This window comes from Plasmodium yoelii, assembly GCF_900002385.2.
Source record: "Plasmodium yoelii strain 17X genome assembly, chromosome: 13".
NCBI classification, from domain to species: Eukaryota; Apicomplexa; class Aconoidasida; order Haemosporida; family Plasmodiidae; genus Plasmodium; species Plasmodium yoelii.
In genome coordinates, this window is record NC_036185.2 from 624082 (window position 1) to 636533 (window position 12452).

Here is a 12452-nt window from a genome sequence, read left to right on the forward strand (position 1 = left end):
ACGTACTATGTGTGTATATTACTTGTTGCAAGGAAACATACGAAAAATATATTTACATAGAAATATAGTCTCGTCGAAGTGATAAATTATGCTATATATTTCAAGCACACTTTTAATATTATACAACCTGTTAATCATATAATTGTTAAATATGTCCCGTCTTATTTTTTTAAGATAAATTATTTTATTTTCAAAAAAATATATATCAATTTGTTATTTTTGCTATTTTTCTAGTTGTTTGTTTATTTATTAATATTGTTTTATTTGTAATTCACAAATTACATATTTATAGTGGTTAGAAATGCTTGAAATTTGTATACTGCTTAAGTTTATTAAAGAAAAAAAAATACATACACATTTCCACAAAATTATTATTTTTTTAACAAACTTGCTTTTTTTATATTTTTATAGTATAAAAATATACACTATATATTATGTACCACATTTCTTATAATTAAACTATTTGTCATTATTTTAATATTATTACCATTGTTTTTGTTTTTGTTAGTTGCATGCACGTATTGGAAAATAATAGATAGTATGTAAAAAATAATAATAATAAAATAAAAATTCCAATAAATAAATAAATATATATATATATATATTACAAATTATTTTAACTCTTTTAAAAGAGAAGTTATGTTACACATTTTCTTTGCATATTTTTTTACCATTTAAAAGACATTATAATCGAAAAGCTTAAATACTTTTATTAAATATATAATTAAAATACACAAAATGCTGTTAAATGTTAATGCAAAGATCCATACTAATATGCCTATTTGCATTATTCGTGAATTATATTTGCAACTATTAGTTTATTTTTTGTTTATTATTATTATTTCATTTTGTGTGCACACCCTTTCCATTTTTCATTAATTAAAAACAATGCATATTTAAGGCTCTTTCTTAAATATTTATATATTGAAATGAATTTACTTCGAATAATTTGTATCGTCATATGTACTGTTCATTGCGTTTTACCCATATTTGTAGCATTACCACACATAAATTTTTAACACAATATATAGTTGTCTATATTTGTATTTTTATTTGATTTATTATTTTTTTTTAGGACTCTCTGTATTTTCTATTTTGTCTTTAACGCATATAGTTACTACTTTGTTCTAATGTTTATTCCTTAATTCGTTTTTTTCGCGTTTTTATTGTATAGTTCCTCCCTTTTCTTTTTGGAGTATTAATTTTAAAATGTTGGATACTGCAAAATGGAAAAATGAATGGAACGATGAGCTTCGCTCAATTCCCCACGTTGAAACAGTTAATGAATATGATTTCGAGCTAACAGAAAATATTTTTCTTATTTGGAGGGTTAGATTTATAAAATAGCGAATACTATTCAGTTTGTTTTATCCCTTTTTTTTATGTTTGCATATTTTATATGTATTATGATCGCATGCCACGAAGTTCTTTTCGTTTTATTTATCTATATCTTATTCTTTATCATTGTTTTTAATTATTCTATTTGTTTACAGTTTTTAAAACTCTACCATTCTGCTATCCCTCAAGTGAGAAGTCTCATAGATTTCATAGCAAGTATAAAGAAAAAATAATTAATGTAAAACATAAAAATATGGGTAAAAACACCCATAACACCATATATTTAGGCATAAACATGATGAAATGATTTCAGGTGTTTACCTAATGATTCGCTCGAGCTGAAACTATAGCCAATCATATAATATTTTATTATTTATGTTTTAATACTTTATTTTATTTCATGATTTATTTTTTCAAAGCTAAGAAGCCCGAAATGTTGCAATGGGGAGATCACATAGATAGTGCTATTCAAAGGGGAGTAGTTAAAGGACAAAAATTATTTAATGTTTTAGTTTCAAGTGGAAAAAAAATTCAATCGAGATATTCAAAAAAAAAGTTGTCTGATACCTTGCAATATTATCACATTAAGAATTATATAATTTTAGAAAAAATAAATACAGGCTCAGTTGGGCAAGTGCACTTAGCATTAGATAAAAATACAGGTTATTTTTTTATTTTTTTGTCTTTTTGTGTATGTTACTCGATTTATAATTATATTATCTGTGTGTATAATGATATAAATATTTCAAAGGAGAAAAATACCATTCATTGAACTATTTTCACCATTATATTTATATTCAAAAGATTTGAAAATATATTTACATGTGCCTATAATTATACATTTTTGTTATATCCAGATATGTTAGTCGCGGCCAAAGCAATAGACAAATCCACGGTTCAAGGTGATGAAGGATTGTTTCAAAAATTAAAGGATGAAATAATTGTCTCATGTAGAATGAATCATCCTTGTGTTGTAAAAACTATAAAAATTCTTGAAACTCGAGATAAAATTATACAAATCATGGAATACTGCGATGGGGGAGATTTAATATCATACGTTAGAAATGTAATGCTACAAAAATTGAAAATGTGCACATATACCTACTTTTGTATGCATATATAATATGAGTTGCGTTATATATATGTATTTTTTTTTATAGGTATTATACTTAGAAGAATTAAGTGCACAATATTTTTTTCGAAAAATTCTCGATGGACTTAAATATATGCATAGCAATAAAATAGCTCATCGAGATTTAAAACCCGAAAATATATTTCTTTGCAAAAAGGTATTGAATCAGAAGGAAAAGACATTAATTAGGATAGGAAAATTGCCATCTTGTTTTGAATATGAATTAAAAATAGGAGATTTTGGTGCTTGCTGTTTTAATGATGCGTCAAATACATTACATTACGATATTGTCGGTACGCTAAGTTATGCTGCACCTGAAGTATTAGGTTGTGATAAACATAATGGATATGATAGTGAAAAAGCAGATATATGGAGCTTAGGTATAATATTGTATGCGATGTTATTTGGCCTGTTACCATTTGATAATGAAGAAAAGGACATTAAAGAAGCACACAAAGAAATTGTAAATAATAAAATAGTTTTTCCAAAAAATCGGATTAATAGATGTTCAAATAATGTTAAAAATTTATTAATAGGTATGCTTAATATTAACCCTATAAATCGTTTATCTCTGGATCAAGTTATTAATGATCCATGGGTTGCTAATGTGGCTAAAAATAAATTAGAAATTTCTTATTTAAATAGAAAAATAAATGTTCCAATATCATCTACTGTTGGAAACCCAATTTATGTAAATAAAAATCCTTGGAATTTTAATATTTATAATAATGTAGCACTAATGAATAATTCAAATAATACCAAAGAAAAAGTTCTTAATTTAAAAAGTGATTACGAAAAAAAAAATCAGAAGCAATTCATTGAAGATAATTCAACCGGTATAGCATCACCACCATCAAATTCAACTCATACAACTTATTCATCTCGATATGTAATCCCATCAAATGCTCAATCATGTAATGGTAATCTAATTAACTTTTATAATATTTATGAAAAAGGACCAACTGTATTAAATAAAGGTAACAATGATTTATATTTATGTGATAATAATGGGGTATTATATAATAAACTAAAAAATTATGATGATCAAAAGGCTAACAATATTACGAACTATTATACAGGCTTAGCAAATACATATAAAAACAATACGGTAGATTTAAATAATAATAAGGGTAAAGAAGAATTGTCTAATAGTAAAATAGTATCCCCTAAATTATCTGAAGAAGCCAACATACAAAATAAATACATTTATGAACAAATAAAATATGTTGAAAATGACACAAAAATAAATGAAAAACAAATATATATATCTGAAAAATCTTTAAATGTGATTTATTATGATCAAAATAAATCAATTGAAAGTGTTTACCTAGATAATAAGCAACTTAATAAAAATAATTATTATAACTCCAAACTTTTGGAAAATAGAGAATATATTAACAATCAATATTTTCCCGAAAAATTAAATGATTCAAAAATTTTATCTAATAAAGAACATAATCTTTATTTGAATCAAAATGGAATTTACCAAAATAGTAGATATGATGCAATACCACAAGAAAAAAAACACAATAACCTTAGTACCAATATGCCAAATATTATTCATCATGAAAAATATTATTTACTTAAAAATTCAGATGGACGTATTATTACACCATGCTATACACCTGGTAACCCCTTGAAAACTGAGGAAAATAAAAAATATAATCTGTTCACTTCTAAGAAAAGCACAAATGAACACAATGATTATGATCCATATAATAATGAAAATAATATATCTACTAATAGTAAGAATTTTTTACAAAATTATACCCATAATATCCCAAATTATATTAAAAAAGACGAAAATACAACTATTAACAAAAACAACAATATAGAAATGATAATTCCTCCAAATGATAAGGACAATTATAATAATAATGAATACAATTATTACTACTATGATAATAATGGGAAATATGTTAAGTGTTCAGTTAATTATCAAAATGATCCTAAATATATTTTATCTTCAACTTCATCTATTCTATCAAAAAACAAAATAAATACTTCTAACAATTATTATAATAATAATGATGTTCGTTATTCAAATTATTGCGACTATAATAGGATGATTTCAGAATATGCTTCCAAATCTAATGCTAGTTATAGTATCGATGAGATAAACATAAAAAATAACCAAAACCATAAAATTAGTAGTCACTCCAACCTCGACCACAATTCATGGGGTTTAAACAACCAACCGGATAAACCTGATAAAAATAACGAAGCATATATTTGCATGACCGAACAAAATTCAAAAATTATCATCGATGATCAACATAAAGACAAAAAGGGAGTATATCAAATCAATAAATACGATGAGAAAGAAAAAAACGATATAAAAGATAAAATCAAAAATGATAATGAAAACGAAAATAGAGAAATTAACGAAATAAATAAGCCTATTAATAAACAAAATAAAAACGATGACCAAAAACATTGCCTTAATTATACATCAAAACAATCTGATAAAATAAATAATTGTGACAATTCGAAATTATTTTCGGACAACAAAAATCATGCTGTAGATTATGCTACCAATTTCAATGATTCAAGAAACAACTGTTCTGATAATAATATTTGTAATATGGAAAATAAAAGAGATATATACATATTTCGAAAGGACGACAACATATGTAATAATATTAATAACCAAAATATAAAATATGATTGTTACAAAAATATGAACAAAACTTCTAGCAATAATATTATAATTCCTTTAATAAATAAAAAAATGGAAACAAATAGAAAATCTGCCAGTTATTCTGAAAACCTTATAAATGCTAATTTAAAACCGATAAATAGGTATACTTATTTAAACACCTTTTGTGAAAAACAGGATACGCATATATCTGATAATGATAATGATAATGACGATCAAAAAAACGGTTTTAAAATTACTAATATAAGAAACAACATTAATAAATATGCTAGTGATTTTAAAAATCGTCAAAACGATTGCAATATAAAAAACGAGGACTATTCATATTATAAAATTAAAAAAAATAAAAATAAACCCATAAAAAATAGTCAATCTGGTTCATTGCAGTCATCGATATCTTCCACATCACTTACAGAATTGAGCAACGATTCAAGTATTGATTGCATTAATAACATTAGTTGTAAAAAATTACAAGGACAAAATCTGAAATTCGTAAGTGCAACCAAAGAAAACAAAACTGATAAATGTGAAATTATTAATAAGTGCAATGAAAATGAGAGTAATAGAACCCAGCACAATACAAACAATAACAACGACAACAATACAGATATAAATAACTTAAATATGTGTAGTACTTCCAATAATGTTGTGCAGAGGAATGAATTATTAGATGCAAAGAAAATAAGTAAGAATTGTAAGATAAGTAATTTAGTAAAAAAAGAATTAGACGGAAGAAATAAAAAAAAGGAACAGCAATATAGTGAGATAGACAAATTAAGTAAAAATAAAAGCATATATATTGAGGGTGATAAAAAAAAAAATAAAATAAAAAAAAAAAGCATTGAAAATTCTGAGTGTATAAATAACAAACAGCAAAATAATAGTAACAGAGAATACTTTTTAAAATTAAAAAAAAATATATATTCAAAAGAAAATATATCCCAATTAATTTTCTTAAAATACTGCAATCACTATTATATGAGAAAACATAATATAAAAATTCATAAAATATTTTCAAATGTCAAGAGAGAAGCAAAAAAAAGTAACGCAGACACTTTACAATATTTAAAAAAATGGGATTTATATTATCACAAAAGACGAAATCACAAGCATGATAAAAAAGGAAGAAAAAAAAAAGCAAAAAAATATAAGGGTGAAATAAAAGAATCAAAATATGGAGAAATCAATGTGCAAAACTCCGGTCGAGAACAAATACTGAAAAAAACAAACAAATCACAAAATATCGTAATAAATAGCAACACACCCAGTGAATACCTTTATATAAATAAGCAAAGCGAAGAAAATATACTCGAAAATAAAATAAATTTTAAGAATAATAATAAAAAGGAGACACACAAGGATAATCATAATTGTGATATGGCAAAATCTTTTTTTACTTCAAACAAAATATATTACAAAAAAACCCAAATAAACACAATATATCACAATAGGTGTAGTTACTCAGATTGTGAATATTCGTATGATTTATGCAATTCAAATATTAAAATAAATAATAATCCATATTCTTTGGAATCAAAAAACAATAATGGTATTCAAAAAGAAGAAAAAATACTTTATTCTCATAACGGTTTTAATAAAAGACATCCAAAAGAGCATAATAAAAAACATAATTTTGAGAATAGCACGAATAAAGAAAATACCCCATACAGTTTTGAACATAATAGATACTTTCCTTTGGATAAACAAAATTTATTTAATGAAAATGTTCATCAAGATTTTGATCAAAATAACAAATTAATTGATTGCAAAAAAGAAACTTTTTCAAAAAAAATATTAACGAATGAAACAATTTCATGCATAAAAAGAAGCTATAGTTTAATTGATTATAAAGATGTACATATTGATGACATATTTTTTCAAAAAAATTGCACTAATAAAAAAGAAAATAAAAATAACGAAAAAAAAGATAAGCATGAAGATACTTTTAACGCTAAATTATCGAGTCACACTAAAAAAATAAATATAATTACAAATAATAACACAATTTTCAATAATAGTAATGATTTAAATGATAAAGCAATATATATGAATAATGTACCCAAAGAAAAAATTAATAAAATTCCCGAAACAAATTTAACAAATGATATACCAAATAAGATACAAACAAATAATAATATAGTATCAACTATGTTTATTGATAACAATTCGAGTATTGTACAAAATTATAGTCATGTATCAGATATATACAATAATCATGGTGGAATTCTAAATTGTAGACAGATAGTAGAATTAAATGATAATAAAAATGGCTTTGAAAATGGAAAAAAAATTTATATTTTAAAAAAAAATGAAACTCAAAATTATGCAATAAATAAAATAAATGGAAATATAAATGTAGAAAGTTATTTCGATTCAAATAATTTAATGTTAAGTGAACCTGTATTTGAAAAGGAATATAATTTATATCAATCACAAAAAATTACAATTCTAAAAGACACTGTTATGAAAAATAAAAATGAAGTTGTAATTCCAACAAATTATAACACATCCCAAACAAACAATTATATTAAAAAACAATCTAATTACAATATGAATGAAATGGCTAACAATTTCCTTAAAAAGCCTAATAATTATGAAAATGCTAAAAATAATTATCTCAGGTTTAATGACTTATTAATTAATAAAAAAAATACACTATCAAAAGATAATTTAACTCTTGACCAATTTAATAAAACAAACAAATTTATTAAAGCCTGTAATTTAAACTCAGATTATTGTAGAAATTATGAAAAAAATAAACATAATATCGAAAATATATTGCAACAAAATACGGAACATCATGAAGGGAAAATGGTACATCAAATAGATAAAGACAAAATTATAGACTCAGAAAAATCACCAAATAATGTTATTATGTATAATATATCGACCATTGATCAATCTAATCATATGAAAAAGGATTTGATGGCTAAACAATTTAATACAAATCGTAATGTAAAAGTAGGACATGCTATATGGAAAAATAATTATGATTTGATTAAAGATTCTAGAGAATTTAGAGAGAATAATCATGCCGAAGACATAAAAGATTATCTTACTTTAAATAAAACTTTTGTTCAATATTTTTCAAAAACAAAAAAAACTAATAATGAAGAAAAAAATAATATCACCAAAAAAATATATCAAAATGACGGAAATGTGGCACAACCTATGCTAAAATGGATAAACATTTTCAGTCGAAACTCTCAAAAATATTGATTAGGATTAAAACTAAGGAAAAATCCTATTCATACCTTCCTACGTACATGTTAAGAATATACAAGGAAAGACCCTTATATATTAATGCTATAATTTTATAATAACCATATATGTATATACGTTGATCCAAAGAAGTACATAGGCAGAACAACTAGATGTTGTTTTTTACAGAGTAAAAAGATAAAGAAAATTTTTTTAACCAAAATTAGCTATTTTTTTTTTATTAATATGCCTACTTCATAATTTTTAGTAATTTATAATAATTGTATTTTTTTGTTTCTAATAATTTATGTATTCTATGCATTATTTTCTTCCCCATGCATAGAAGTATTAAAGAGAAAGGGTGAAGGGAAGTATTTAAATGGGTTCATGCATGCGCATATATATTATACATTTTTGTTTCGTTTTTCTTTTTTTTTCGTATTTTTTTATTTTTTTTCGAACATTACATTGTGTAATTACTGATTAATGAATGATTTACATAATGGATAAGTTTGGATATTGGACAAACATACCTTTTTTGCCTCAAATAATATTTATATGTATACATGTAAATTATTACGAGGTACATATATAAACTATTTCCCATTGTCTTTTCCTTGTCCATTAAAAAAGGTATATAATATAAATTGAAATGCAATTATGAAAATATATAAAGGAGTGCTTATGTTTATAATGTCATTTTATAAATAAGAGGAAATTGTGTGAAGAAAATAAAAATAGCCTTACGAAATATGCAAGTTGAATCATGTTTATATTCTATATGTGTTTTAATATTATGGGTATAAAGTCAATAATAAGATAAAGCGAAATTTTAATTCATATCATCATATACATTAATGTTATAAAAATTAGTATATGCTATTTCTTAGGTTTTATATGCTTATTTATTTGCTGTTTTTAATATTTTATGATTTTATCTTTCCACAATTTATATTAAAGGAGACTTTATAAAAAAAAATTAACTAGAGAAAGTGTGTTATTAATTTTTATAATATTTCTATTATACACACATACAAAAGGGAAAATTTGTATATTAAATAACTTTACCTTTTTCTCTTTAAATAACTAGCTTATGTTATTTTAATTCTGGCAATATTTTACCATTTTTTAATGAACTATAATCAAGCATTTTAATGTGTTATGAGTTATACTTTCTTTATCAATCTTAATTATTATTGCTATTATATAATTAATCATTATTATTACCTTATATTTATTATATTATTATTTCTATTATCACCGCGTTATTAGACTTATGTCTCCTGTAAATGTAATTGCAAGTTTGGGGAAGTATAAAATTTAGTGCCTTATTCATATTTTTAATAACATACATATAATACACTTTTCTTATCTCCATGCTCCAGCCATTGTTTATATTACATTTTTAATTCAATTTTTTTTTAATTTATAATCATAAAAATTACAATGCGAAAAAATATAAATGTGCTTGTAAGAGAAAATATATCATAAAGGAATACTTTTCCTAGAAATTGAAGAATGTACTAAACATGCTTAAATTTATTTTGTTAATTTTTTAAAATAATCTCAAAGGAGACTTGATTTGTTTTATTATATTTATTTATCATATAAATATATTTATTATATAATATATTTATTTATTTATCATATATATATATATTTATTTATTTATATAGTTATTTATTATATACTTTATCCTTTACAACCCCAAATAAAAAATAAACTATTTCATATTGTATGTATGCATGTTGATAAGATGAACCCTTCCCAAAATATATACTGAAAAATGTACAATTTTTATGATACTTAATTATATGCACACGTTTGAAGATTATGTAAGGGTAAAATATGCAGAATGCACATTTATTATTGTTTTTCCCAAATGAGTATATAAATACACCCCCTTCCTTTTTTTAAATATTTTTATGCAAGTAAAAAGTTTGTATTTTCGATTTAGGAGCATTTATATCTCTAAAGGAGAATTTTACTGCATAAGTATATTCATTAATTTTTAGTAATATTTTTTTCTCATTGATGCTCTACTTTTATTTTGGTAAAGAGGCTCGCATCTGCCTTTGCATTTGTACAAAGCTATAAAAAAAATAAAAAAAAACGAAAGAGAAAACGACGAAAAAAAACAAATTAATTTTCGTTTTTTTTCTTTAAACTACTTTTGAATTTTTTGATATGTTACAATTTAAAACTTCACCAAATTAATCATTTTCCAATTTGCCGATTTTTAAGGAAAACCTATTTTTTTTATAAAAAAATTATATACAAATAAAAACTTTAAAAATGCCAGCTGATAATACTGGAAGCACGTCAAGCAATAGTCCAGTAATTTCGATAGGTAACATCCGAGGTTTGGGAGGATGTGACTATGGGTCATTTAGAATGTCTAATGAGTTTTTAGGATGGAAAAATAAAAAAACAAATAGCGTATATCAATACAAATGCAATGATATTAGTGAAGGCGAATGGATAAAACTAAGTTACAATAATAATAGACTACATTTAAAATTTAATGAATCTAAAGATAATTTGATTGTATTTTTTGATGGTTTTCCTGATCGAAATATTGCAGAAATTACACAACATTTTCAAAAATATTTTAATATAAAACTAGGTACCAGAAAACTAGCTACAAAAGGATGGAATTGGGGAGAATTCAAATTAGAAAATTCAAATTTATTTTTTGATATTGATAAAAAATACGCATTTAATATTAATACAAATAATATCAACCAACTAAATGTGCAAATAAAAACAGATATAGCCATAGAATTAAAAAATGATGAAAATAAACAAAATACAAATGAAGATGTACTTTCAGAAATACGTTTTTATTATCCTCATGAAAATGATGAAAATCAAAATTTCCAAGATTTAAAAAATAATCTATTAGAAAAAGTTAATATAGGAGATTCAAAGAGCGAATGTATTGCATCATTATCTAATATACCATTATTAGTACCAAGAGGAAGATATGAAATTGAAATGTATTCAAAAACTTTTAAATTACATGGAAAATCTTATGATTTTACTGTTCAATATTCAAATATTAATAAAATGTTATTAGTACCAAAAACTAATTCAAATCAATATATTTTAATATTTAGTTTAAATAATAAAATCAAACAAGGTCAAACTGAATATCCTTTTATTTTAATTCAATTAAGTAATGACGATGATATGGACTTAGATATTAATGCATCAGAAGAAGATATCCAAAATTATAAATTAGAAAAAACATTAACAGGAAAAGCTTATGATGTTGTTACACGATTATTTACAGCTTTAGCTAAAAAAAATGCAATTATCCCAGGAGATTATAGAACGGCTAAAAATGAGCATGGTATTACATGCAGTTATAGAGCAGCTAGTGGACAGTTATATCCTTTAAATAAATATTTCCTTTTTGTTGTCAAACCTGTTATTTTAATTTCTTTTGATGATATTGTTACTCTAAGTTTTCAAAGGACAGGAAATATAAATCAACATCGTTTCTTTTCTCTAATTATTAAACATAAAAGAGGAATTAGTTATGAATATACAAATATCGATAAAAGTGAATATGCACCATTACTAGAATTCTTAAAAAGTAAAAATCTTAATATACAAGATGATGCAAATGTCTCTGAAAAAAAAACTGACTTTGATGACGATGATGATGATCTTTCTGAATCCGATGAAGAAGATTATGTAGCCGAAGAAGAAGATGAAGAAGATGACAATGACGATGATGATGAATATGATGACGAGGATGACGACAAATGAAGGAGCAAAGTTCTGCATCAGACTATGTACACACATATATATTATTTGTGCATATTTGTGTCACTATTAAAATTGAGCGAAAGAAACACAAGATGTGTACAAATTTATATTCACTCTACTTTCACAATCAAACATTACGGAAATCAAAAACTTATAACCATATGCACATCATTTAGTAAATATGTTCGTTCTTCGCAAATATTATTTTTGTATTTATCTTAATATGATTATTATACATGGGCACTTTCTTTTTATTTATTGAATTTTTTAATTTTTACATATTTTCGCGAATTTTTAATAAATATGATGCTTTTTAAAAAAAATAAATATAAATAAAAAATTCAA

General features: G+C 23.6%; 2 protein-coding genes across 2 annotated transcripts; both read left to right on the forward strand.

Annotated features, from left to right (window-relative positions):
* Positions 1 to 1209: 1209 nt before the first annotated feature.
* On the forward strand, positions 1210 to 8348 carry PY17X_1309000 (uncharacterized protein; the record flags this gene model as incomplete). Its single annotated transcript, XM_720680.2, has 5 exons — positions 1210 to 1329; positions 1494 to 1554; positions 1758 to 2000; positions 2196 to 2404; positions 2499 to 8348. 5 exons carry the CDS (start codon positions 1210 to 1212, stop codon positions 8346 to 8348), a joined length of 6483 nt encoding a protein of 2160 aa, XP_725773.2.
* A 2277-nt stretch (positions 8349 to 10625) lies between these two features.
* On the forward strand, positions 10626 to 12107 carry PY17X_1309100 (FACT complex subunit SSRP1, putative; the record flags this gene model as incomplete). The annotated part of the gene is made up of 1 exon (XM_721490.1): positions 10626 to 12107. The coding sequence occupies one exon, from the start codon at positions 10626 to 10628 to the stop codon at positions 12105 to 12107; it is 1482 nt and encodes a 493-aa protein (XP_726583.1).
* Between the last annotated feature and the right edge of the window lie 345 nt (positions 12108 to 12452).